Source organism: Aspergillus multicolor (genome assembly GCF_047715735.1).
Source record: "Aspergillus multicolor strain CBS 133.54 unplaced genomic scaffold BDW74scaffold_9, whole genome shotgun sequence".
NCBI classification, from domain to species: Eukaryota; Fungi; Ascomycota; class Eurotiomycetes; order Eurotiales; family Aspergillaceae; genus Aspergillus; species Aspergillus multicolor.
Window position 1 is genome coordinate 233,702 of NW_027395960.1, and position 25,290 is coordinate 258,991.

General features: G+C 50.7%; 9 protein-coding genes across 9 annotated transcripts; 6 read left to right on the forward strand and 3 right to left on the reverse strand.

Annotated features, from left to right (window-relative positions):
* Positions 1 to 398: 398 nt before the first annotated feature.
* BDW74DRAFT_138477 (uncharacterized protein) lies at positions 399 to 1,787 on the reverse strand. Its single transcript, XM_073722464.1, has one exon. The coding sequence runs from the start codon at positions 1,695 to 1,697 to the stop codon at positions 435 to 437; it is 1,263 nt and encodes a 420-aa protein (XP_073584824.1). The 5' UTR covers positions 1,698 to 1,787; the 3' UTR covers positions 399 to 434.
* Positions 1,788 to 1,957: 170 nt separating this feature from the next.
* On the forward strand, positions 1,958 to 5,093 carry BDW74DRAFT_138482 (Mcm10/DnaG-type zinc finger protein). Its single transcript, XM_073722465.1, has 2 exons — positions 1,958 to 2,204; positions 2,262 to 5,093. Coding segments are annotated over exons 1-2 (2,469 nt in total). The 5' UTR covers positions 1,958 to 2,203; the 3' UTR covers positions 4,730 to 5,093.
* Positions 5,094 to 5,101: 8 nt separating this feature from the next.
* On the reverse strand, positions 5,102 to 7,222 carry BDW74DRAFT_138483 (uncharacterized protein). The gene is made up of 2 exons (XM_073722466.1): positions 6,188 to 7,222; positions 5,102 to 6,137 (listed from the first exon to the last, which is right to left on the reverse strand). The coding sequence occupies exons 1-2, from the start codon at positions 6,901 to 6,903 to the stop codon at positions 5,540 to 5,542; spliced, it is 1,314 nt and encodes a 437-aa protein (XP_073584826.1). The 5' UTR covers positions 6,904 to 7,222; the 3' UTR covers positions 5,102 to 5,539.
* A 197-nt stretch (positions 7,223 to 7,419) lies between these two features.
* BDW74DRAFT_151281 (DASH complex subunit DUO1) lies at positions 7,420 to 8,266 on the forward strand (the record flags this gene model as incomplete). The annotated part of the gene is made up of 2 exons (XM_073724147.1): positions 7,420 to 7,747; positions 7,795 to 8,266. Exons 1-2 carry the CDS (start codon positions 7,454 to 7,456, stop codon positions 8,263 to 8,265), a joined length of 765 nt encoding a protein of 254 aa, XP_073584827.1. The 5' UTR covers positions 7,420 to 7,453.
* Positions 8,267 to 8,492: 226 nt separating this feature from the next.
* Positions 8,493 to 9,647, forward strand: BDW74DRAFT_151282 (DUF4870 domain-containing protein). The gene is made up of 4 exons (XM_073724148.1): positions 8,493 to 8,877; positions 8,931 to 8,973; positions 9,024 to 9,126; positions 9,176 to 9,647. The coding sequence occupies exons 1-4, from the start codon at positions 8,510 to 8,512 to the stop codon at positions 9,244 to 9,246; spliced, it is 585 nt and encodes a 194-aa protein (XP_073584828.1). The 5' UTR covers positions 8,493 to 8,509; the 3' UTR covers positions 9,247 to 9,647.
* Positions 9,648 to 11,216: 1,569 nt separating this feature from the next.
* BDW74DRAFT_177132 (formin-binding protein HOF1) lies at positions 11,217 to 14,752 on the reverse strand (the record flags this gene model as incomplete). Its single annotated transcript, XM_073728799.1, has 7 exons — positions 11,217 to 11,386; positions 11,447 to 13,742; positions 13,795 to 13,893; positions 13,947 to 14,159; positions 14,209 to 14,495; positions 14,550 to 14,654; positions 14,710 to 14,752. The coding sequence occupies 7 exons, from the start codon at positions 14,750 to 14,752 to the stop codon at positions 11,217 to 11,219; spliced, it is 3,213 nt and encodes a 1,070-aa protein (XP_073584829.1).
* Positions 14,753 to 15,703: 951 nt separating this feature from the next.
* BDW74DRAFT_177133 (TatD family hydrolase) lies at positions 15,704 to 16,760 on the forward strand (the record flags this gene model as incomplete). The annotated part of the gene is made up of 2 exons (XM_073728800.1): positions 15,704 to 15,748; positions 15,798 to 16,760. 2 exons carry the CDS (start codon positions 15,704 to 15,706, stop codon positions 16,758 to 16,760), a joined length of 1,008 nt encoding a protein of 335 aa, XP_073584830.1.
* A 460-nt stretch (positions 16,761 to 17,220) lies between these two features.
* Positions 17,221 to 25,287, forward strand: BDW74DRAFT_151285 (CCR4-NOT core subunit CDC39). Its single transcript, XM_073724149.1, has 4 exons — positions 17,221 to 18,271; positions 18,326 to 18,650; positions 18,707 to 24,603; positions 24,655 to 25,287. The coding sequence occupies exons 1-4, from the start codon at positions 17,561 to 17,563 to the stop codon at positions 24,718 to 24,720; spliced, it is 6,999 nt and encodes a 2,332-aa protein (XP_073584831.1). The 5' UTR covers positions 17,221 to 17,560; the 3' UTR covers positions 24,721 to 25,287.
* BDW74DRAFT_151286 (uncharacterized protein) lies at positions 24,581 to 25,287 on the forward strand. Its single transcript, XM_073724150.1, has one exon. The coding sequence runs from the start codon at positions 24,864 to 24,866 to the stop codon at positions 25,077 to 25,079; it is 216 nt and encodes a 71-aa protein (XP_073584832.1). The 5' UTR covers positions 24,581 to 24,863; the 3' UTR covers positions 25,080 to 25,287.
* Positions 25,288 to 25,290: the final 3 nt, after the last annotated feature.

Here is a 25,290-nt window from a genome sequence, read left to right on the forward strand (position 1 = left end):
GCATCATGGGTATCTTGTTTGGCTTGCTATCTAGTCGGCAATAATATGATGATCCAAACTACCCTTATCTGGACACCGACCCTGAGTGTAGCGATCTCGGTGTCCGGCTTTCGTTTCTCGGACAACGTAATGAGTGCACTATAACATACATAACCGATTTTTGTGGGCGAGGGCTACTCATGATCCTGGTGTTATGTCCGTCTCAGCGTCTTTTCAAAACATGTGATCAATGGCCACCGACAATCGCGTTGGATGGTTGCCACCACGTCGAGCCAGCGCGCAGCGGCAACCTGGCCATCGTAGCTTATACTACTAGGGTCCATTCCTTCCAGAAAAGGCACGCCTCATGTCATCGACAATGAACTTGATGAAGAGTTCGGGCTGACGCTCCCCAACATATTAATACCTCATTTATCAAAGAATGTAGAGCATTTTTATGACTTCTTCTTAGGCGCGGCCTTGGGAGCTGCCTTTCCGAAAAAGTCACTCATTTTCTTCATCCCAGTGGTGTTAACTTTTTTGAGTTCCCTTACACCCCTCGACTCCCCTGCCTTCTTTTTCTTTTCTTCCTCTTCCATGCGGCGCTTCTTCTCCGCGCGCGACTCTGCAGCGTCGTCATCTTCCGCGTTGCGCTTCCGACTAAAGTCCCCTAGGGATCGAGAAGCCAAGGCCTCAGCTCGTAGATCGGCTAGGTGCTTGAGGTGATCGTGCAGCGGTTTGAAGTCGATCGGACTTTCCGGTGCAGAAAGCAGCCCGTCAATTTTAGCGCAAAGGTCTGCAGAGACGTAAGATGTTTTAAGAAAAGTCAAGGCGGTTGAGATTCTTTGGAGTCGAACTATTGAGTCTGGGCAGGCTTGTTGCTCTGGGAGCTCTTCAGCGGCTAGTGTTGGGGCTGACTCTGTTGCGGGTGTTGAAGTGCCCGATACCGAGCTGGCTGTGGCAGTTGCTGATGTGGATTGCGAGTCTTTGCTATGTTGAGATTCGGCTTCATTATCGTCTTCTTCAGCGGGCGTTGAGGAGGTGGCTATATCGGTCCTAGCAACAGATACCAGAGGGACAGCCAGAGCTTGTTTGACGAAACGTTCCTCTAAGCTCGTCGGAAGGCCTTGCGCAGCCATGCGCTCTGCCTTTGCGAGTAATTCTCGAAGGAATTTGACTTCACTGACTCGGAACATCTTCTCATCGCCCGCTTCAACGGAATCGCAAACGGCATCTACTCGGCCGAGAAGCGTGTTTTTGAAGGACTCACTGTATAAGATATATCGGAGGTGTTTGGGCAAGTCATCATTGGAGTCGATAATATCGTCCAGTGGCTGGAACAGCCTCTTTCCCTCATCGGAGGAACGCGAAGAGCATAACAAGGGAATAGCAAAGAACAATATATCAATTGGCGTAGCGACTAGAAGTTCTGCCGTCTTGGAGACTGATCCATTGCCCTCACTGGAAGTATACAGAATGCTCCGCGGGAATTGCGATGCGACGACCGTAAACTCGTACACTCCGAGCTTAGGGCAGAAGAAGTAGCGGGTAGGATCTCCTGTTCGCGGATTGGGCAAGGTCACAAATCTGGCGTCTGAACTGGCAGAGGAAGGGAGTATGAAAATCTTGCTCGGCTTAACGGTGGCTTTTGCCGGCTGCGATTGGGATTGTTTCTCGGACGAAGATGGTTTCGGAGGAGGGGCGGATCGAGTGCGCATGTTGAGATGTAGGCTATCCAATTGTCGCCTAAGTATATTTTTCAGCGCCTTACTATGTAAACCTGAAAAAAAACAGTATATGATGGTAGAATGGTAGGAAGACGCGTCATGCACTCCTTCATAATCGGACGTGACACGCGCGCGTCGGCGGGCGATCATCGCCAAGCCTTTGGCGCCTGCAGTACTGATCACATTATTGTTTGCTGCATCTGCCCAAGGTTGCTCGAATATTGATGGCTAACAGCAGAAACAAGGCAACTGTGCGTTCATTACACCTCGACTGGTCGTGAAACCTTTGGAAGGCTGTCCCTTGCTGGACGAGCAGTGGGCTCCTTCCTAGTTCGTTTACGCGACCTCCGCTATCTTCCTCCGCACGCCAGCGACCTGGATATGGCGGCAACACTAACCCGGGAAAACGAGGATATGAATTGTGCAATCACTACACTTGCGTCGCCATAAGATCACATTCGTTTGAGTATTGATAGTGAGAGTTGAGTGCGGTGACCAGTGAGTCGCGATTTCCGCGAGAGCAGACAAATTTGATTAACAAGGGATCATCGTTAGTGGTCGAGACCTCGTGGCCGCCAAAATCCCCGCGGGAAGCCCTCCTCAGCTCTCCTAGTGGGAGACGAAGATACGAGGAGATGCAACGCAATAGAATGCTTCTAGCATCGCCATTGAAACATTCAGCTGCCACCCCGAAATCTCGCAGCAGAGCGACACAGTTATTGGAGGATGGGCTGGACGAAGATGAAGGTGATGATACGGAGGAAGACGAAGAAACGTTGCAGCTAAAACTAGCTGCTATTCAAGCCCGGCTCAAGCTGAAACAGCTTCAAAAGGGCCGTGGAAAGATGGGAACTGCAAATCGAGATCGAAATGAAGGTGCGGATGCCCTTTCAAGGCCGGCATCCTCAGTGAGCTTCTCATCATTTACCGACGGTGGGCACCCAAATACCAAAGCGCCCCGTGAGACAAGTAGTCGCGATCGCTCCGACGATATCCAGGTGCCGTTATCACCGACACGGCGCCCCGCGCCGCCATTGGACTCTACATCCCCTGGACGATATAAGCTGGGCATCGACAAAGGGCTCAAAGGCAGTGATGTGTCCCTAAAGCGCCCACCCACTTTCAAGGCAGCCGATGCGCGTCCCACAAGTAGACTCGATAGCAGGGATGGACCGGTAACTCACCAACGTCACACCTTGGCGCCTCAATCGCTTTCGTTCGAGGAACCACGACCCAAAAGCTTCAGTGAGCGGATGGCTGAAGGTCGCGCCGCTGAAAAATCCCGGAGGGAGCGAGATGCGAAAGCCGAGCAAATACGAGCGAGCCGGAGTTCCGCTTTTCAATACGACAAGGTTGAGATGCAAACCTTCAAGGCGGCTGCTGTGGAGAGAAGACCTGGATCGCCCTCCAAGCTACGTACAAGAAACGAACCAAGTGATAGCTTCAGCCGGGACGATATCCTGAGGTCAGTCAACAACCTCAAGCCTTCGTTAAAGAGAAGCAAGACAACCCCTACCCCACGGGAAAACGAGCCAAAATCTTATCTACAACGTCGCAGCCAAAGGGCCGAAACGCAATCGTTCTCTTCCCAGCCTGAAAGCTCCCGGCCTAATAGCTTTACCGAAGACACCTCGGCCGAGAGAGCCCATGAAAAGCCCGATGCATCTAAATTTGAACCTTTCTCTACACTACACCTTTCTAACCGCATCCTACCACATTCTTTCATGACCCGTACTCTCGAGGGCAAGAAGGTTCTCCGCATCCCAGACCTCCTTCGAATGATCAAGGGCCCACCTTTTGAACTCCCGGATGAAATAGACACTGACTACGTTGTTTTCGGCGTAGTTGCCTCAAAGTCAGAACCTAAACAAGTGAGGCAGACGAAGACTGCCACTGCACAAGCTGCCGATCCATTCGATGACGGACTGAACAACAGAAACCAGTATATGGCCATCACTCTTACTGACCTGAAGTGGACTATTGATTTGTTCCTGTTTGATACGGCATTTCCTCGGTATTATAGACTCTCAGAGGGGACTCTAATTGCCATTCTGAACCCTACGATCCTTCCGCCACCTAAAGATAAGATTGACACCAACCGCTTCAGTTTGAGTCTTTCTTCCTCTGATGACATGGTTCTTGAGGTCGGATCTGCACGGGACATTGGTTACTGTAAGGCTGTCAGAAAGGACGGCAAAGTTTGCCAAGCGTGGGTGGACGGCCGCAAGACCGAATTTTGCGACTTTCACGTTGATCTACAGTTGCGTCGTTCTCAAGCAGGTCGTATGGGTGTGAACGGTGGATCAGGTATACGACCTGTAGGGTCTCGCACAGGCTATTATGGCGGTCAAAAGCCATCTATACAGAAAGGATCTGGAGGATTGCTCAGGGCAGATGGTGCACAGTACGACCGGGAAACCCAGTCCCTATACTACGTGGGACCGAGCTCAAAATCGAGGAGCAACACGGGTAGTTCTTTCCATCATCTATACCCTGGCCAATCTGCAGCTAGGCTCATTGATGCGGATACAGACGATCCGTTCATCGCGGCCGGGATGATGGGCCGCGGGGCAGAGAATAAAGGCGAGCGATTCCGTCGGCGCTTGGTTGAACAGCAAAAGGAAAGAAAAATCACACAAATGATCACCTCCTCACGGGCTGGAGGAGTTGCTGGAGAATATCTCCGAGCTCAGAACAAGAACAACGAGAATGCCCCCACAACGAATCCCTCCCGATCTGCAGCACAGCACAAAAGGACAAGTTCCAGAGATCCGAAGTCTCATGCTGACTCTTTTGTCGATGACAAGCCGCTTGCCATGAGCTTCAAAAGTGCTGAGGCAGTGAGACTCAGCCCTAAAAAGCGTGCCCATGATGGTGACAGACCGCATGGAACTGGTATAAAGAAAACACGCTTTATAACATCCAAGGGTATTAAGGAGGCTGGAAGGGATAGCCTGGGAGGTATTCCTAATTCCACGGCTCAAACGGATGATTACGATGATGATGATCTAGAAATTGTCTAGCCCTATCCTTATCTCAGGATCAACGACTGACTGAAGCACGGCCCACGCAAATGTACCTGGGCTCCAGGTAACTCTGTCTGTCCCGGAAAGATAACATGGCAAATCGAATGATTGGATTCAATTTTATGCTTACGACGTGACGACTTTATATATCCAAAAAAGAGAGGGAAACTGGCTAATGGAGTTTTGAATTTGTTGCATTTGCATCTCCCCTTTCGTTCGTCTTTGGAGTCAATCAAACTCGAAAGTTGTTGGTTCTAATTGTCTACGAAATGGGTAGCTGATTGTGTTTCTTGCCTTTTGATACTTTCGTTGAGAACTCTAGCTGGCCTATGGAGCGTCTGGATCTCTGGTAGACCTCTACTTGAACGATTCAATTTGAATAACTTTCCAACACACGATACCTCATTACCTTGGGAGTCTACATGTTAACAAGGGTAGACGGTCGTATTGACATTCTTTCCATTGTTTGGGGTCTAGCTAATGACATGACATGGCATGCTATGCATGCACAAAGTAATCGCGAAACAGCAAGACAAACACAGTGACACCAGTAATTCCGAGTCCCATCCCAGTCCTAGTAAATTTCGCTCGAGCTTCGATAACAAAGTAATCCCTGTACTAGCCGAATAGACGTAATAAGAAAACTGGACGCGGCGGATGCAATAAACCGTTATGGAGGAAAAGGATGAATTAACAGAAAATAAAGAGAAAAGTCGTGAAAACCGAAACTCCAGCAATGGTATCACAATAAGGGACGAAAATCTCTCCGTATTAACTCCATCATAGTCGAGAATGATAAATTCTCAATCAAGGTGGAGCAACGGTAGCTCGATTACCCCGGGTCTTTTTGGAGGCTGGGCCGCCCGAACTGCCTGCAGCTTCTGCGTCTCGTTTTTTGGCTTTTGAGGCTATGACCGGAGGGGTTTGTTTCTTCCGAAGCCAGCCGTCAAATGGACTGGGCTTCTTCTTAGCTTCCGATGCGGTCGGATTTCGTTCGGTTTCAAGCTCTCGCTTGGGTCGTGATCGCAGGGATCGTGCCGAAGCACCTGGTGATGGAGGTGTTGCAACAGACTTCGGAGGCGGAGTAACAGGGCGCTGTTGCGAATGAACATTGGCAGTAAAATCCAGGTCCTCCGTAGTATCATCGTCGTCAAGAGCATGGTCCTCAATGTCCGTAGCCGCTTCCTCGTCTGTGTTGCCGGGCTCTTGCGCCAGGCGATCACCAGCGCTAGGGAATAGCACACGTGGCTTGATCGAGGAGCGTGTTAAAGGTCGACTGTTATCTAGGATCTCCGAGTCCAGCAGGTCTGGGCGAGCAGCCAATAGCCCGAGGTCGTCATCGTCGCCCTCATCATCACTGCCGAACACATCATCGGTGAACTTGCGGAACATCTTCTTGCCTCGACTGGAGACTCGTTAGATAAGTAGCGAGCTTCGGAGCGCTGGATGACTTACAAAACATAGACCATGCCATCCTCGCGCTTGAGGGCTTCATCGACTTCCTTGTCACGGCTTCTGGTCTGGGGTCTGGACGGCCGAGGTTTCGTGGTCGTAGACACTTTTTGGTAGAATGGATTTTCTTCGCTTTCGTCGACCTCGGGGATTCGGTCACGAGAATCGGTGTAGATCTGGATCGAATCGCCCTGCGAGAGATCATCGCTGAAACTGTCCAACGAAAAGCCCGTCTGCTTCTTCTTCTTTTTCGGGGCAGGCTGAGGGAAGAGAACCCGTGCAGTTGAGCCAGCATTGTCAACGGGCTTTTTCCGTGGCGTTTTAGCCGGAGTGGGAAGCATGCCCTCGGTCATCGTCGTCCTAAAAAGGCGGGAAGCATGAGAGTGAGAGGGTTTGGCGTTTGTGGAGGAATCTTCATCATCGAGTTGTGTTGCAACAGTCCGGGCCGACATCTTCTTCCGAGGACTCATTGGCGAACCAGGTGGTGAGAGGGATTCCGACTCTGTCGTTTTTTGCTTCTTCGTGCCCCTGGAAGTTCCTCGTCCTTGGGAGATTGGAAAAGAAGGCGGGGGAGTGGTGCGGGATTCGGTGGAAGCTCGTTGGCTAGCTAAACGGGCTGAGTGACGCGTAGAATAAGGTTCATATTGATCATATCCATTGCCGTGTCGAGGGGTAGGAGGGATTCGCAGGTAAGATGCCGGCGGTGGAGTTGTCGCCATTGTGGTTCAAGGCAATTTACGCCAAAATGATTCGCCTCTTCTTATCAAAGTGAATGTGAGATCCAAGAAGTAGAGATTCGCGATCGTTGCAGGCGTAGGTTCAGGCTTCCTGCAGGTCTCGACACGTCCCAGAGTATCAAGGGAGGTCGACGCGACTACACCAAATCGACCGTGTTCCAACTGATTTCAGGGAACAAACAAAATGCAAAGAGCGAGTAGACCAAATAGCACCAACGTAGTGGATTGATAGCGATGGGAATGAGCAATAATTGATGGTGGAAGAGAGGAAGGGGGAGAGAGACGCAGGACAGCAACAAAGGAAGAGGGCGGGAATGCAGAATCACCAGCCACACAGATTAATTGCCGTCAGCACCGGCTCACTGTGGAATGCCTGCCCCACCGCTCTAGCCTCACTTCAGTCCAACTCGCCAATTTTATAGTTAGTCCTGTTAGTCTACCCCTCAGATCTCCTGCTGGACAACCTTAAAGCCTTATCCACTCTTTGCTTTGTTTACAATTTACGGTTCTCGCAAACACAAACCGATCGGGAATGTCTCCCTATAGCACTGCCGAGGAAATGGACCGCCTGCAGCTTTCCGACTCAGATTCTGAAGACCTTTGGGACTCGCCTTCGAAACGCGGAAAGAAGAAATTAAATCAAGTTCCGATCAAACAAGAAAGCTCCCCGCCCCAAGCAGAACCCGATCACGACGAAGAGACACTCTTCGATCGTCAAGAGGCGCGAGAGGCTGCCCTCCACAACGAACTACGAATTGTGCGCAATGTTAACCAGGTCATAGAGGGTCTGTTGGGTAGTCTCGACAAGGCCAAGGGGAATATGGAGGTATGTCATCCTCGGTTCCTTACATCAAGGCTTAATTGACGATCTAGACTGTCTCGCGGACCGTCAACTCCGCCTCTACCCTGCTCAACACCTGGACGCGCATCTTATCACAAACGGAACATAACCAGCGAGTCATATTGAACCCCAATTGGCAAGGCGCGTCCCAAGATGCAGCGGATTTGGAAAACGAGGAGCTTCTCAGACAACAAGCCGCAGAGAGACGGGAAAGAAATCTTCAGCAGCAAAGAGAAGCGGCGGCACGGAAGGCCGAAGAGGATGAGCGAAAGAGGGCACAGTCAACCACCACCAGAGGCACACGCATTGTTTCCAGGGGCCGGGTTCGAAGCACTGGACTGGGAAGGACGCCCAGTGTTTCGGCCAGCACAAGCGGCACGAGGACTACATCGACATCGTCAGGCACAAAATCATCAACAACTACTACCAGCACACGGCGACCGGCCAGTGGGATCGCGCGGGGGCCGGGGGTGGCGCGCGGCCGGGGTATTAGTAGGCCATGAGCTGGACTTGGGCATGCATGTATTGAACTGCACAGTCCAAAATCTCTCGTTCATGGGCAATATGATACCCGTCTTTAGCAATCTGCGACGTATTATGAATGTAATGTAAAGTAGAACAAAGAGGCCCTCAAAGTAAACACCGGCATGTCCGCCAAGCCATCACCGCCTGGACGCGGTCCGATAAGCTTGTATATGATAACAACAACGAAGCTTAAGTCTACGCAATACCCCAGATCACCTCATAATGAACTTCGCCCCTTATCAGGACGAGTCGCCTGAGGTGGAGCGCGCGTTCTCACCGTCCCTCGAGAACCGCTCGAAATCTCCCGTCGTTCGATCACCCCTCAATTCTCCTTCAATTCCCGGGTTCACCTCCGCGGGGGCGCTACCGTCTCCCAGCCAGTTTGCAAGCAGCGGTCACATTGACACCAGCGGCCATGGAAATACAGGGTATGGGAGAGGAGATGTGGAGGGTGGTCGATGGAATCTAGGGGCTTTCGAAACTAGTTTGCCCATTCGGATGGATGTTGAAGCTATGCTGGCATACCTGCTTCTTCCTCCTGCTGGTGGGGTTTTTCTACTTCTTCTCGAGCACAAGAGCGATTATGTTCGGTAAATGGCACTGCTTCGGGTCTTTGAGCTATACTAACGTGGTCTGGCTATAGATTCCACGCGTGGCAGTCAAGCATGCTGTTTACTGCCATCTTTGTAAGTCGTGCCTCGGTATCTTCCTAGAACGACGTGCTCATGCGCTATAGATCATCCACCTCATATTCTCATGGTCCAGCCTGCTCTCGTGGCTGATGTTTATTGGCGATCTTGCATTAATTGGTTTCCTGAGCATGAAAGCCTACCAAGATGGTAAGGGCTAGAATCTCTGATGCTTTCAGTTAGAAGCTCACAGTTGCAGTTGATACCCTCGAGCACTTTGAGGTTCCTATTATTGGCCCTCTCGCGAATTCATTTGTCGACAATGAATAAACGCCCTTGTTTTCCGCTTCGTTTCATGGCTCTAGCCTATGCCAAGCGACTTTAATTGACCTCTTGACGATTACCAAATGATGGCCGTTGTATATTGCTAAGTTAAGCATTTCCTTTGTTTGTCAAACTACTGTGTCTCTACTGCATGTGTCTTTGATGGCGTTTCAGCCTGTTGAGCTTTATTAGCATGTCCTAATGGAATGATGCCTTGTATGTACTTAGATGCAAAGATGTGCTAAATCACAGATAATATCATTGTTATCAGTTTTGTCCACTGATTTTCAGCATCAAACTCTACTTGACAAGCTAATACTTCCCTTGTCTAGCCTTTTTATTAACAGAATAAAGTCGCCGTCTTGTGTGCATTTTAGTGGATGCCGAGAACAGAGCAACACAATGACATTGCTCCAGTCAACACCCATGTTCTTATTCTCATCTTCTTCTTGGCCCTTTACACCCTTGTGGTTGTTCACTACACCAGGCCACTCAAACGCAATCTGTCTCTTGACCTGTCCTGCCCTATCCCACCCCAGATTCCTGGCCTAACCCCAGTCGGCCTTCTATTATCGAAAAGCAGCCTCACACCTATTCCCTTAGAGCATACTCTGTCAACCTTGTGCTATCTTTTGCCTTGTTCCATACTCAACATCAGCCTACTTCCTGTGCCTCAAAGTCAAGCCACCTCATCCAGCCCAAAGGCCCGACGCCAGCCAAAGACCGAGAGCCAAAATGTGCAATGTCCAACGCGTAACCAATAGCTGCGGCCACATAAATGACCACGTCCTCATGCCCTGCTATCTAGCCAAAGATGTCACGCCGTCGCCGTCGCCATCACCGACCACTTCCACTTTCACGATGACCCAGAAGTCCTACACTTTGATTTCAGCTTCTTCAGCTCACGAGGACAAAAGAGAGCGGCAGGGTCAAAGTCAGCCCCAAATTCAGGATAACGGAGGCCACACTCAGAGTCAGGAAAAGGGAGAGAGCAGCTCGATATGCTCGGGGAAATCAGGAAAATCAGGAAGATCCAAGATCTCCATAGCGCAGATCCAAGGGCGGGGAGAATGCTTGAGCATAAGTGAAGAGGAGGACATGATCCAGCGTTCGGGATTCGACGCGAGAAACCAGCCATACTGCAAGCTTAAGCTACCTAAGATCTTGGAATCACCGAAGGGCTTCAAATGCATGGTGTTTACGTGCGGAAGAGCGGATTGATCAAATACATGGGCTGTCATGGTTCCTAGGTCGCTGGGCCTCTCTGTGGGTGGAGGAATTAGGGCGGGAACAGGTACTATGGCAAAGTCGTCAGTGGTAATACATGTTCCTGTCATGGCTATGCGAGCTTGATGTTTAGTGGATGAAGATAAGGCTGATGGGTGTTACGAAGCGCTTTGCGATAGGGTGCTTTTTTTTAGGGCTTGACGAACTCATGATGTTTTCGCTGGACTTACATTGAGTCTGAGGCAAAGGGGGAGAAATATTTATGACTTAGGCAATTGCACCAACTAATTTCAATTTCTCATTTTTTTCTCACATACTCCAACATTTGCTACAGGCGATAAAGACTTCCAAGGGAAATAGAGCCAATGGATGTCATTCTGAAGGGCATTATCATAGATTGTAAAATCACAAAATAAAATTCATAATAGCAAGATTCAAAGTAAAACCCATACCTAAACCATAACCATGACCATAATCCGTCGTAGAAAGAAGGTAATAAGAGAGAAATTATTATCGGAAACGACAGTATACGCAGGCCGTGATAGTCAACAAAAGCGAGGGTGATAAGAGAAGTGAGAACGTAACAGAAAATGAAAAGAGAAAAGAAACATATACATCAAGGTATCTACATCGTGAGCACATCAAGAAAGCAAAGCAAGACAAATAGGAGACCACTCATCGTAAATAGCCAAAACTATATGGCTGAACGATGGAGATGGAAGTTAGGGTTTTAGATTCGAGATCCTGATCTAGATGATCTGGAGATAGTTGCTTGGCACCAACCCCGTCCGCAATCGGGTGGTGGTGACTTCGGCTTCCCACCAACCATCATCTTGAAGACGGATCACAGATAGGACGTCACCCTTCGTGAAGCCGAGTTCTTCAGGTATGGCGGCGGTATAGCTGTACAGAGCGCGGGCTAACAAAACAAATAAGTTAGTTGTGGTTTGTCTGATATGAAGGGTTGGTTGGTACATACCAAAGTGTAAAATCGGACGGCCATCACGGCTAAACTGTTGTCCAGCATCGGCAACCGCCATGGATCGACTCCGGGATCGACTACGTTGGCTACTACCGTCGTAATAGGACATTGGTCTTCTAGGTTCTCTCTGCGGGGACGCGTATCCATCGCCCCTACCACCGTACGTATCAGGCTGAGAAAGCTGCAACTCCATCCCCCCAGCACTTGAGGGTCGGGCCTGCTGGCGGAATTGAGGCTGCGGCGACACGGCCCTGGGCACAGAGTTCTGAGATGATCGCTTGGCGAAGTCATTAGGTGAAACCGCACGTGGAATAGATGTTTGCTGCCGGAACTGTGGCTGCGGAGATACTGCCCGAGGAACAGAAGTTTGTTGCCGGACTTGCGGCTGGGGCGATACAGCTCGCGGGACTGAGGTTTGCTGCCTGAATTGTGGCTGGGGAGAAACAGCTCGAGGAACTGAGTTCTGCGATGATCGCTTAGCAAACTCGTTAGGGGAGGGAGCCCTAGAAGGAGGTCTGGAGGGAGCCCTAGAAGGAGGTCTGGAGGGAGCCCTAGAGGAAGCCCTAGGAGCCGTTGTGGTGGTTGGAGATGGAGCAGCACTTGTAGAGCTTCGCTTTGCAAAGTCGTGCGGCGAGTACGGGTCGCTTGGGCGTTGTGGCGGAGTAGATACACTTGGAGATTGGCTGTAGCGGCTCTTCACGCTGCTTGATTGATGCTGGCTTGGATTCGGGCTCGTAGCTCGGCTATATTGACTCATGCGTGACTCGCCTCGCGGGGTCACTTGGGGCTGCGGCTGAGGGCTTATGCTTCGCCTAGGAGCAGCAGGCGATGGAGCGCGAGGGGCTTCTTGTGACTGCCTGGGGCTGCGGGTTGATACCGAAATTGGATTTGCCTTGCCCCGAAGCATACTTTGGGTCTTGCCTGTGTACTGCTGGGTGGTCTTTTGCATTTGTTTGGATGTAAATGCTGGTTGAGGGGCATCAAGACGTTTCACTGGCGCATCGATATATGCCGGGGGTGGTGTGGCCACCGAGGCTGCGGTGAAGTTTGCCGCAGCCACGGAAGGAACTGGCGTAGCAATGCCATGGTACCTATCGGCAGAGACTCGGGTTGCCGAATGTTTTCCAGCGCCCTTCAGATCTGCCAAAGCGCGCGCAATAGGGTCGAGATCCTCACCATCTTTCGCTGGGTCTGCTGCGCTTGTGGGCTTAGTCTTGTCGGGAGAAGCTACGTCAAACACATTATTCCCGACGTTCAGTTGGAAGTTCGCCCTCGGGTCAACAGGTTCAGGGCTGGTGGATCTCGCGATATCATCTGCCACCTTGGCAATCAGTTGTGGCTGCTGGGGCTTCTGTGGTGTTGGAGCTTTGATCGGACTGCTCGGCTTAGAAGGAGATTCCCAGGTCCTACGAGTGGGGAGCTGAGAGGAACCCGAGTTGCGGTCTTTGTCATGGCGGCTCTTGCGCCGGAACGGACTATTGCTGAAAAATTTCTTCTTCTGCACCGGTTGTGCGTCGCCATTGCCGAGTCCGGGCAGCGCCACGCCATTTGTTGGCTTGGTCGGAGACTGTCTGGCGCTCAGAGGCTCTTGGCTGGATATCGAAGTTGCGTTCGAGACCTCACTATGGGAACCTTGACTGGATGGACGGTAGCCGCTGGCTGTTCCTGAGCTGCGCTCGGAGGGAGGGCCTGTTCGACAAAACATGGTCATACCATCCGTTGGGTACGCATTATGCGGCACAGCTGAGATTTCCCCGTGTTGACTGGGATCATAGTTTGGCGGAAGATGGCCTCCCCGGCGGAATTCAAGGGGAGGGGGTTGCTGCTCGATAGGCGGCTGCATCGGTGGTTGCATCGGTGGTTGCATCGGTGGTTGCATCGGTGGTTGCATCGGTGGTTGCATCGGTGGTTGCATCGGTTGCTGTATGGGCTGTTGCATAGGTGGTTGTATTGGCTTCTGAGGAGTGATCGTAGCTTCCCTGCTGGAGGGTGTGGCAGGACCGTTCTGAGCCGGTTCCATCGGCGCAGGCGGCATGTCATGATGGGACTCGTAGGTCGATGGCTGCGGAGAAGAGCTGCGGAAAGCGGGGTTGATAGTGCGTTGGAATTGAGCTACAGAGTAGCCGTCTTCCTCGGACACATCAGAACTGGCATCGTTCACGTCTCCTCGGGAGAAGTTGATGAACCTCGGAGCATCAGGAATCTCCTGACCAGTACCTCTCTCCTTGATAAAGTAGCAGATATCCTTTTCAACTTCGCAGTTCTCGAGTGAGAGACGGATTTTTTCGCAGGACTAACTCAGTCAGTCATGGCTTTCCAGTAGGTCACAGGCTTGTCAAACTTACAGCATCATCGCTTACGCAGACTGTTGACGCGATATTGGCGTATGTCCAGAGACTGCTCTTGGTGAAGTCGATGCGCTCTTCTTCGAGATCTTGAAATTTCTGGGCTAGCATTAGCTTTAGGTAGCAACTAGTAGAGGCTCATCGCAACTTACGTCACAAGCAGACTTCCACTCCTTGTTCCACCGTTCGGTGGTGTCTGCAAGCACTTTGACCGCCGCATCGTACTCAGCACTGCTAGATGCTAGCTGGATCTGAGTCTTCTCGAGCTTCGCCTTGTTCTTCCGCTCCTCCTGTCCCATTACCATGTGACCTTGTGCCAGGTAACCTTTTATTCTCAGGCAGTCCTGCTCGTATCGGTCTCGGGTCTGTCCGTCTTAGCGCAGCTGCTCAGCATCGCTATAGTCGGGAGCTTACCTTGTTCACAGTATGTGTCTGCTGCATCTTTGTCTTATGAATGCGCTCGATTCCATTCTGGATGATCTTCCTTCGTTCTTTGTTTCCACCTGCGAATGCAATGAGCGGTTCCTCTATTTCCCTTTTCATTTGCCCCGCGATAGCCGCGTGTGCTTTTGCAATGGCCTCCGTCTCCCCTCTCACCGTGTCAAAAGACTCTCGGAGTGAGCCCATTTCATGCGTCCCGAGAGGCTTGCGGCAGAGTGTAAGAAGTTTGCGTGCGTATTCATCCTCGATCGCGGCGCGGACTAGCAGCTGTCAGAACAACAACCTGATGGCCTGATACAGCGCGGGTGACGAACTATTATACCACGTCTTCAATTCATCGCATGAGACCTTAGCGGCCTGCATGCGCTCCAGCATAGGTTGGACACCGGCATCATCCTTTCCCCAGAAGTTATTGGCAACTGCGTCGAGGTGGTTAGCCGGTCAGTTTCGAGCAGAAGGCTGTAAGCTGCTTACAGGATAGGGAAACCGTCGGCCCATCAGCAACTGTTCCCGGCATTGTGATTATGATGTCTCGAGTTTTTTGAGCTTTGGCCAGCCTTTGCTCATTTAGTTATCGTGAGACAGTACGGATGGGTCAGCCCTGGATATAGAAGAGCAGACACTAGAGACGGCAGAACAAGCTGCGTAGATAAGAAACAAAGCAGTTGAAACAAACTCCAGTCGCATCTGGAGCAATATTGAGGAAGACCAACACGATGCAGCTGGAACAGGTGGAGATAGATATGGAGTGGAATGGCCGCCGGTAATTATTTACGGTGCGCGTTTCTCGGGGCAACCGCGCTCAACCACGGCTGGGCACCAGGTAATCGGCGCTAGACCTGCCAAGACCTCACGAACTATACACTGCAGAGCAGAACGAACACTCTTGCAAGCACCTATTATTCTAGGGTCCGAAAACTCCTGATAGCATCACCATGTAGTGTTCATGTCTACTGGGTAACCGAAAAGGGCTTGGTGTGGCGATAGCCATGGTTTTGTTTTCAGTATCCACCTTGCGTCCTGCACAGTCCCTGAGTCCGTTTGTAGGTAAGGCTAGATGAAGTAATGGGCTCTACGGACTGCTAGGAGGCTTGGTTCCGAATAGGAAATCTGAGGATTCTTTCACAACATCATTGATGGTTGTGGTGGTAAATCATGAAAGCATTCGATGCGCGCGGCTTGACTGAACTATATATTTTTGCCGGATATTATCCCCATTGTTAGCGGCGGATGTAGGATGACGATCATGGAGTGGGCAGAATTCCAAGCAAACAAACGTTGGCATTGGGATTCATCTTTCAACTTGCCGAAGTTCTCCTAGAAGCATGTAGCTCCCCGTTGGGGGGTTTGTGAGGAGATCCAGACTGGGGCCGCTCGGTAGTGGGCAGCTGGCCACTAAACTTGGGTCGATACTCCAACATCCATTTCGTCCTCCACCCAGAACCAGAAAATATAAATAAAATTCACAATGGTGGATTCAGAGGCCTCTACCTCATCCTTTCGTTATGCAGATGTAAGTCTTCCTATGTGTACTTGAGCATACGCATACTAACATCTCACAGGTCGCTGTCACGTTCACGGCAGATCAATTTAAGGGGATCTACCGTGGGGGCAAGGTCTACCATGAGCCTGATATCTCGCATGTCATACAGCGTGCAAAGGAGTATGGCTGCGAGAAGATAATGCTAACTACCATGTCTCTCCCTCTCGCGCATGAGAATCTGCAGCTCGTACGCCAGTTCCCAGAGATATGCACCATGACACTCGGTGTCCATCCTTACCATGCCAAAGAGATATACACCTCTTCTGAGTCTTTAGACTCCGATGAGAGTACTGCCGACAACGGTGTTAGATACCTGCAAAAACTCCGAGACCTTGCCGACACACTTCTCGCAGAGCAAAGCGGCGCATCCAGGTCCCCGCTTGTCGCCTTTGGCGAGATAGGTTTGGATTACGAGTACCTCAGCCGCTCGGACAAGGCTACGCAGCAGCGCGCTTTTCGGGATCAGCTGGCCATTGCGGTTGAACTTCAGCTGCCTCTTTTCCTGCACGTGCGGGAATCCTGTGCTGACTTCATCTCAATCATTGAGCCGTTTTTGGCAGACCTACCGCGTCGAGGACTCGTTCATTCCTTTGCTGGTACAAAGGAGGAAATGCTCCAGCTGGTTTCTCTCGGGTTCGATATCAGCGTGAATGGAGTGTGCTTCCGCACGGCAGAGCAACTCGAGATGGCCCGATGTATACCTTTGAACAAGCTACAGCTGGAGACTGATGCTCCGTGGTGTGAGGTTCTGGAAGATGATGAGCAAATCAAGCAGTACTTGGAAGGCGCGAGGGCGCTCCCGCCCAGTAGGAAACACGGAAAGTTTCGGGCTGGCGAGATGGTCAAGGGGAGGAATGAAAGCTGTACGATTGAGAGAGTCGCCATGGTTGTTGCGGGGCTGCAGGGGATTGGAGTCGAAGAGGTTGCCAGGGCTGCTTGGGAGAACAGTATTGAGATGTTTGGACTGGGGGTTCAATATTAGGTGGAAGGCTTGGATCTTAGCCATAGCAGATATATTCTTTGTTGCCAATAGACTTATAAACTAGGTATACAGTACTCCGTTAGAGTTGGCGGACGTTTGGTGATGTGCAAAGAGAGGCCTGCAAACGTGTCTTGATATTTAGCAGACATGGAACTTGACCCGCACTCTGTAATATTTTCACGCTCAAGTGGCATTAATCAGACAATCAGGCAATAGATTGTCAAGATAATTATGATGATGAGTGAGATGTCAAAGAGGTTGACAATTGACTCGACATGACGCTTGGCCCTACCGAGTAGGCCAGCGATAAGACTCGAGTTTGCATTGTTTGCTTAGCTTCCAGCCGCACGTGGTCACATGATGCAGTTCCTAGACCGTCACGTGCGTTGTTATGCAGTGGAAGCAATAGATGCGAGGCTCTCTATCCAAGAACCAGAAGAAAATACCCACGGCTTACATTCTGGCTCATGCGAATTGGCCTGCTGCAGAGGCTTTGCTGGTCTGTTTGCTCACAACAATGCGAACCGGCTGCTACCATTAGGCGGCCTGTGAAGTCTAATCCTCAGTCACCGCCTCCAGAGTAGTCTTGCTTTCTCTGCCATTTGGACTGACTTCCGAACTTCTCTGCCACAAGCAACACATCCTCCTCATTGCCATCAATCTCTCCTCTCCCCACCGCAAGGTTTCTCCGTCTTGCCAGGACAACTTATTAGGCAATCATCTGGCGTCTGTCATCTTGACTACCACTATCACGCATAATTTCCATCCACAACCTCAGATCAAATGATCGCGTCTCCTAGATGACCTTCCCTCCCCCTCCCCCTTCCTCCCAATCGTCGATTGCTTCTGGCACCGATAAGTCTTCCTCGACCAGGCCTACACGGTCACAGCAGTCTCCCTGGGGTCCACCCGTGTCGCAGTCGAGTGTTCGCCGGGGGTTAACACCGCTTGCGACCAATATTTCCAACCCCTCTGTTTCTGCCCGCGGGCTGCCTCAGACGAATAGCCCTGGTCCCAGCGTCTCAACCTCATCCCCTCTCACGTCTTCGTTCTCCGCCGTCCTGAGCTCTTCAAGGGGTCATCCACTTGGTCGGGGCGTACCATCACCAGCCTCCACTCCAGGACCCTTTGCTTCGTACCAATCTGGCTCGCAGCAAAACCAGTCGCTCCCCGGTCAATCTCTCTCTTCTCCCAAAATCAGAGCTCATACTCCGTCCTCAGGGTCACATCTGGCTTCCGCAGCGGGCTCCGTCGCGGGTGGTGGAGGCTCCGGGGGAGGTGGAGGCGGGACGGGTTCCTCCAGAGGCGCAACCTTCTCTCCGCTACTGTCCGGCACAACCGTGAATTCACCGACCGGATTTCCTTCCGACAAACCGGGGTCCGCAGCGGCTCACGGAAGTCAATCATCGTTGGCGAAAATATCCATCGCTCAGGTGTTCCTGCTATTAGATTCCATTACGGAGAAAGAAGGCCGCGAGAAGTGGGAGACGAAAGCTGCACAAATCCATAAGGTGAGTTCTTCCACCTTCTATGTACCCAAATACGTTGGTGCTAATGCTTGGTAGCTTGTTGAGTCGAACGGAATGGAGGTCTTCTCGAAGTATTTCCGACGCCTGCTCACGGGCAATGCTCCTCAGATCTTCCCGGGCCTGAACAAATCCGTCGAAAACGCCGGGAACTATCCACTATTGGTCCAGGAGATGCAAAAAGTGTCTCAGGACATAGAGCAAGCTCAAAAAATAGCCGAGACAGTGGACGCATCGGAGGGCGATATCTTCCGGGACTTCGACCTTTCAACCTTCCTGGATCATTTTAAGCTTGACCCTATCGTCAAGGTTGCCTTGTTATTGACTTTCAAGACCGTCAACAAGTCAGATCTGCGTGTAAAAGGTAAGCTCCTTACATGGCGCCCGCATGAAAGCCAGTTTCTGACCAGCTGCGCTTAGCCGATGCCATCCTTGCAAATTCGACAACTCCTTTCATCCAGAGTCTAGCGAGCCCGTCCGACATCTCAAAAGACTTCAGTAATACATTTATTGGTATTACCATCGAGCGCTTTATACTATACCCACCTCGTAATCTCAGCGACGACGTGAGATCTAAGCTGGTATATGCTGCCAACCTTCGGTATCAGGCACTGGGAGTGGACTTGCCTTTTGAGGTAGCGTCCGCCCTTCAGTTATTCAGTGTCGGCAACCAGAAGTGCCCATTGATACGGCAGCTTCATTCCAGGGGACCGAGGACTACGTCGAGTCCAGAGGCTGTGATTGAGGTCGCCTCCTCGGCCGGACCGGAGAGTTGGAACGAGGACAACATTGCAGCTGCCCTTCTTTTCCTGGTGTTGTCTCAGTATTGGCGAGAATTCTCTCTGGAGAACTACCTTACGGCCGTTCGATCCCACTATAACGGTCGGCCAATCAACTGGGCGCTCATTCTTCAAAACTTTGACCGCGAGAATCTAGGGCTAGATGCTCGGCAATTCGCGAAGTTGTATGCGGCGCTCTTGCCGGTAGCCGCAGAGGATTCGACCCTAGACATTCAAAGGATGTGGGGCGGTGATTGGGAACATCGTGACACTCAAATGTCCTTCTTGACCGGTTTCATCAACTCGCGAACGGATGTTTCTCAGATTTCCAACCTCCGGGCTACTTTTCCCGTTGACTTCTTCTCCGACGGTCCAGAACTCGTTCGTTTACAGGGCGAACGTGCGGCAAAATCTCCTCTCCGTTCTTTGGATGCTATGAGAGCCATTTTTGATCTAGCTTTGTTCTCGCAAACTACCTGGACTGCCACGGAAAGCCAGATGGTTATTAAAGCTGTCGTACAGTACGATCTTCCTGTCTTCTTGTGCTCTGCTTTAGCTTTACCGCAGCCATGGACCAGCGTCCAGCAGAGTTTCTTACTCCGTACCCTTGCTGTTTTTATCATGAAGCAAGAAGAGGGCTGGCAGCTGGCCCTCCATGGTGCCTGGCGTCAGGATAAACAATGGGTAGCGGATCAACTCTTCGCTATGTTCACCCAAGACCCTACCTCCACAGCAGCAATCTACGAACATGCAATTGAGTATAACTGGTTGGATTACCTTCTTGGACACACAAATGGTCTCGCCATGGACCTTGCCTGTTACGCACATCGAAAAGGTCCATTCGATTTGGAACAGTGGGTTCGAAACACTGCATCAAAAGGTCTCATGGATATGGGCACTCTTCTGGCTAAGTACCTTCGTATAAAGGCCGATGACGAGCTTCGTGTTCAAAGAAGGGAGCAGCCCACTCCCCAGATGGTCAGCCTATCAGTCAAAACAGTCTATACGCTGTTGTCGGTTCTAGAAGAATACGTCGGAGACCGCGAGAATATTACCCCCGTGCAACGCATCTGTATCCAAACCTACCCTCGATTGATCAACTACGGTGAAGGGTTCGATAGTATCATCGATGCAAACGGCGAAAATGGAAATGCATTGCCCGAACTGGTTGACAAAAAGATGCAAGAGTTGTTCGGGAAGATGTACCACGAAGAGCTCTCCTTGCGGGAAATTCTCGAGCTCATGCGGCAGTACAAATCCTCTCACGACCCGGCAGAGCAGGACTTGTTCGCATGCATGGTGCATGGTCTTATTGATGAGTACCACTGCTACCATGAATACCCATTAGAGGCACTTACGAAGACAGCTGTGATGTTCGGTGGTATAATCAACTTCCGCCTTGTAGATGGTATTACTCTGAAAGTTGGCCTCGGTATGATTCTAGAAGCGGTTCGAGAACACGATATTCACGACCCGATGTACAAGTTCGGCGTTGAGGCCATTGAACAACTGATCAATCGCCTACCGGAATGGGTCGGATTCTGCGCCCTGTTACTGCAGATTCCTAGTTTACAGGGATCACCAATCTTCCAGAAAGCAGAGGAGGTACTGCGCGAACAAGGAAATCAAGTCCAGGAAAACGGTGGTCAAGAGAGCACTGCAGGGGGCCCCATGACCAACGGTAATGTCGACGAAGTTGCGGTACCGGATGGCGCAAACCGCAAATTCGTCTCCATCCGTGTCGACCCTCCTCTTCGGCCAGATCTTTACCAGGAACCCGACGAAGAGGTGCAAGACAAGATCTTGTTTGTACTAAACAATGTGTCTGAGCAAAATATCGATGAGAAATTGCGGAATCTAACCGAAGTTCTGAAAGATCCGCATCATCAATGGTTCGCCTCGTACCTCGTGGAGGAACGTGCTAAGTTGCAGCCGAACTTTCAGCAGCTATACCTTGACCTTCTGGACCGCATTGACGACAAGGTACTCTGGGTTGAAGTTCTCAGAGAGACGTACGCTAGTACATCAAAGCTGCTTAACTCTGAAGGAACATTAGGGTCATCCACCGAGAGGGGTCACCTAAAAAATCTTGGTTCATGGCTGGGGTCGTTGACTATTGCCAAGGATAAGCCGGTCAAACACAAACATATCTGGTTCAAGGGACTTCTGTTGGAAGGGTACGATAGTCAGCGCTTGACGATCGTTATCCCATTCACCTGCAAAGTACTTGTCCAGGCTACGCGGTCTACTGTTTTCAAGCCCCCAAATCCTTGGCTAATGGACATTATCGCTCTGCTCATGGAACTTTATCACTTTGCAGAGTTGAAGCTTAACCTCAAGTTCGAAATCGAGGTTCTGTGCAAGGACCTCGAAATTGACCATAAAGCTATTCAGCCTTCTGTCATCATCCGTGACCGTTCAACAACCATTGAGGACTCGTTGTCCACAGCAAACATCCCAGACGGACTCGAAGCGTTTGAGGATATGACTCTGACTAGCATTAGCCAGGGCATCCGCAACGAAAGACTATCACCGGCTGCTATCATGTCGACACTTCCTAGTTTGGATAAAATCTTGGTCCTGCCGTCATCTGCAAGCAGCATGGTTGACCCCAATGTTCTTCGGCAGATTGTGCACTCCGCAGTGGAACGCGCCATTGCCGAGATCATTACACCTGTTGTAGAACGGTCTGTCACTATCGCTTCGATATCTACCGTTCAATTGGTTTCGAAGGACTTCGCCATGGAACCTGATGAGGGGAAGTTCCGACAGGCGGCTGGGAACATGGTTAGGCAACTTGCGGGCAGCTTGGCTCTGGTGACCTGCAAAGAGCCCTTGAAAGTCAGCATGACCAATTACATTCGAATGATTCAGCAAGAGTATTTTGACGAATCTATGCCGGAAGGACTTATTTTGATGTGCGTCAATGACAACCTCGATGCTGCCTGTGGCATTGTCGAGAAGGCGGCAGAAGAAAAGTCTCTTCCTGAGATTGAAAAAGTCATTGAATCTCAACTGGAAAATCGTCGACGCCATCGCGCAACCCGCCCTAGCGAACCATTTATTGACCAGTCCATGACTCGATGGGGCCTTTTCATCCCTGAACCTTATCGCCAGAATCCTGGTGGTCTGAACAAGGAACAACTCGCTATTTACGATGAGTTTGCTCGCCAGGTTCGCGGCCCAGGAACGGCTCACGCTCAAAATGTATCTACTGACTCTGGCCGCCAACTGTCGGACGATCTTCAAGAAACATATCCGCCGATCCCAAATCTTTCCACTCCCGCAGAGCAGCCTGCTGTTCCACTCAGAACGCCACAACCGCAGCAAGATACCCGCCTACAACAGTCTGCTTTAGCCGGAGCCTCGTCTCAACTCAACGGCTTCATTGATACGCAGAATCCGCGCGACAGAGTGGAAGGTCTCGTTTCCGATCTTCAGCAAACCGCACGCAATGCCACTGAGGAACATGTGAAAGATCTTGGCCGTGATAGTGCTGTACTTCAAGAATACAACCAAGTATTGCGGACCATTGTAGCGTCACAGAACGGCGAGGAGGTGGCCCGATTGACAGCTCTCAAGGCATGCACGATTCTTTACTCACAAACTCAGAGTACGTTAGAGATTGAGGTGCTCGTGCACTTGCTGGCCAAGCTATGTGACATGTCCGCTCTGGTCGCTCGCTACACCTGGACTGTCCTAGCCGAAGTCGATGATGAGCATATGTTCAACGTTCCCGTCACCGTGGCTCTCATAGATGCCGGACTTCTGGATATTCGTCGTGTTGATATGATTTTGACGAGGCTCATCCTCCAAAAGAACGCTGCTGCCCTGGACGTCCTAGCTGAATTGATGGACCAAATCCTGTTTAACGAGGAACCCTCTGCCTTGCGTTCTGATTTCTCTGGAAGTCTTGAAGCGATGAGCAAGTGGCTCGCCGAAGAGCCTCGGGTGGCGCGAGCCAAAGACATCATTAAGAAGCTACGAGAATCCGGAATCCCCGAAGTCGTGAATCCACTTCTCTCAGACAAAGCCCGTGCTAAACGGGATCAAATGGAGTATATCTTCACTGAATGGATCGGTATCTACAAGGCGCCGGGCGCTGTGGATCGTACATACTACGCTTTCCTGAAAGATATGCACCAGAGACAGGTGATGGCAAATCAAGAAGATTCTGCGCTCTTTTTCCGTCTCAGCATCGACATCTCGGTCGCGAGATTTGAGCACGAGTCTCAGAACCCAAGCGGTAGCTTGGATGAGGCTTTCCTCTACATTGACGCTCTTGCTAAGCTTGTTGTCTTGCTTGTCAAGTTTCAAGGCGAGGGCACCGGCTCCACGAAGACCAGCAAGTCGGCCTACTTCAACTCAATTTTGTCCGTTCTGCTCCTCGTCCTGAATCATCATCAGGTAATGAGGGGAGAGGCGTTCAACCAGCGGGTTTTCTTCAGGTTATTCTCAAGCGTACTCTGTGAATACTCAATGAGCGGACTACACCATAGCGATCAGCACCAGGAGATGATGTTTACCCTGTCCAACAAATTGCTGTCTCTTCAGCCTAAGTATTACCCCGCGTTTGTCTACGGATGGTTCTCGCTGGTATCCCATCGATTCTTCATGTCTAGTATGCTCAACATGCCCGACCGAGCAGGCTGGGGTCCCTACTGTGAAATTATGCAAGCACAGCTGTCCTACATTGGCGAGCAATTGAAGTCAACGAACATGACTCTTGTTACAATGGACCTATACAGAGGCATGCTGCGCATTTTACTGATCCTTCATCATGATTTCCCCGAATTTGTTGCAGAGAATCACTTTCAATTCTGCAACGTCATCCCTGCCCATTGCGCACAGCTTCGCAACTTGGTCCTGAGCGCTTATCCGTCTTCGTTCCAGAAATTGCCTGATCCATTCCGCGAAGGTCTCAAAGTCGAACGCTTAGAGGAGATGCGGGAGGCACCGAGAATCGCAGGTGACACCGCCGGCCCACTGCAAGGTGCCGGTATCAAGAACGTTGTCGATACTGCCCTTCAGAGCAACAACGTGACGGACTCGACCATCCAGCAGATCCGTGACGCCATTTATGATACAGAGAGCAAGGATTCTGGTCTCTTCCATGCTCCTATCAGTGTTAACGTTGTACTTCTCAACGCCCTCGCGCTCTATATTGGCCAGGGAGCAGCATTGAAAGGAAATACTCGCGCGGCATTTGAGAGCTCACCCCACTCGTCTTTGTTAGAGAAGCTAGCAAAGATTCTACGGCCCGAGGCCCGCTACTACCTCCTGAGTGCGATGGCAAATCAACTTCGCTACCCCAACAGCCATACCTACTTCTTTAGCTTTGCAATCCTGCGTCTCTTTGGTACCGACTACACGGAGCAAGACGAGTCAGACATTCGTCAGCAAATCATCCGTGTTCTTCTAGAAAGACTCATCGTTCACCGTCCCCATCCATGGGGTCTAATCATCACCCTCCAGGAGTTGCTGCAAAATAGTAGCTATGCCTTCTTTCACCTTCCTTTCATTCAGGCTGCGCCTGAGGTAAGTCCTGAGCCCCTCTCGTCGTCCACTTCTTTACTAATACACGACCAGATCGGCCGTCTATTTGATGCTCTCCTGCAGCATATTCAACAACAAAGCCCCAGGGCGATATCCTAAGCAATGCGATCATATTTGCTTGGTAGCCTCTCCGTCGTAATCGGATACTTATCACACGACGATTGACATGTTTACGTTTTACGGTGTTATAGAATGCCGCTGACGACACGAAGTGCCAAAACCTGGAGCATGATGGCGGGGTAATGATTCAAACCCCCTTTTTTGCTCTGCATCATTTACGTTTGTTCTCTATTTACCATCATTTTCCGGCTGGGTTACTGGGAGGGATATGCATTTTAGGACGTGGCAGCATGTTCCAAGCTTATATTTTGTTTCGTTTACATCCTTTTTATCTTTTCTTCTCTTGGTGTCTTACCATAGCTACAGCCTGTGTCGTGGCTTGTAACGATAGGGTATAAAAACATGGTCTTAATGAGTTCTGATTTGCATCCTAATGGAATTGGGTGTTACATTGGAGTTCAAGGTCTCTAATTATCTCCATAAAGCCCAATCTAAATGAGTCTGTGACCTCAAACGCCCGAACTCCGTACTCTGTACTTCGTAGGGTACTATACCTAGATCTGAACCTGTGGGGAGATCTTAGCGGGGACTGCGGTAGTGACGTAGATT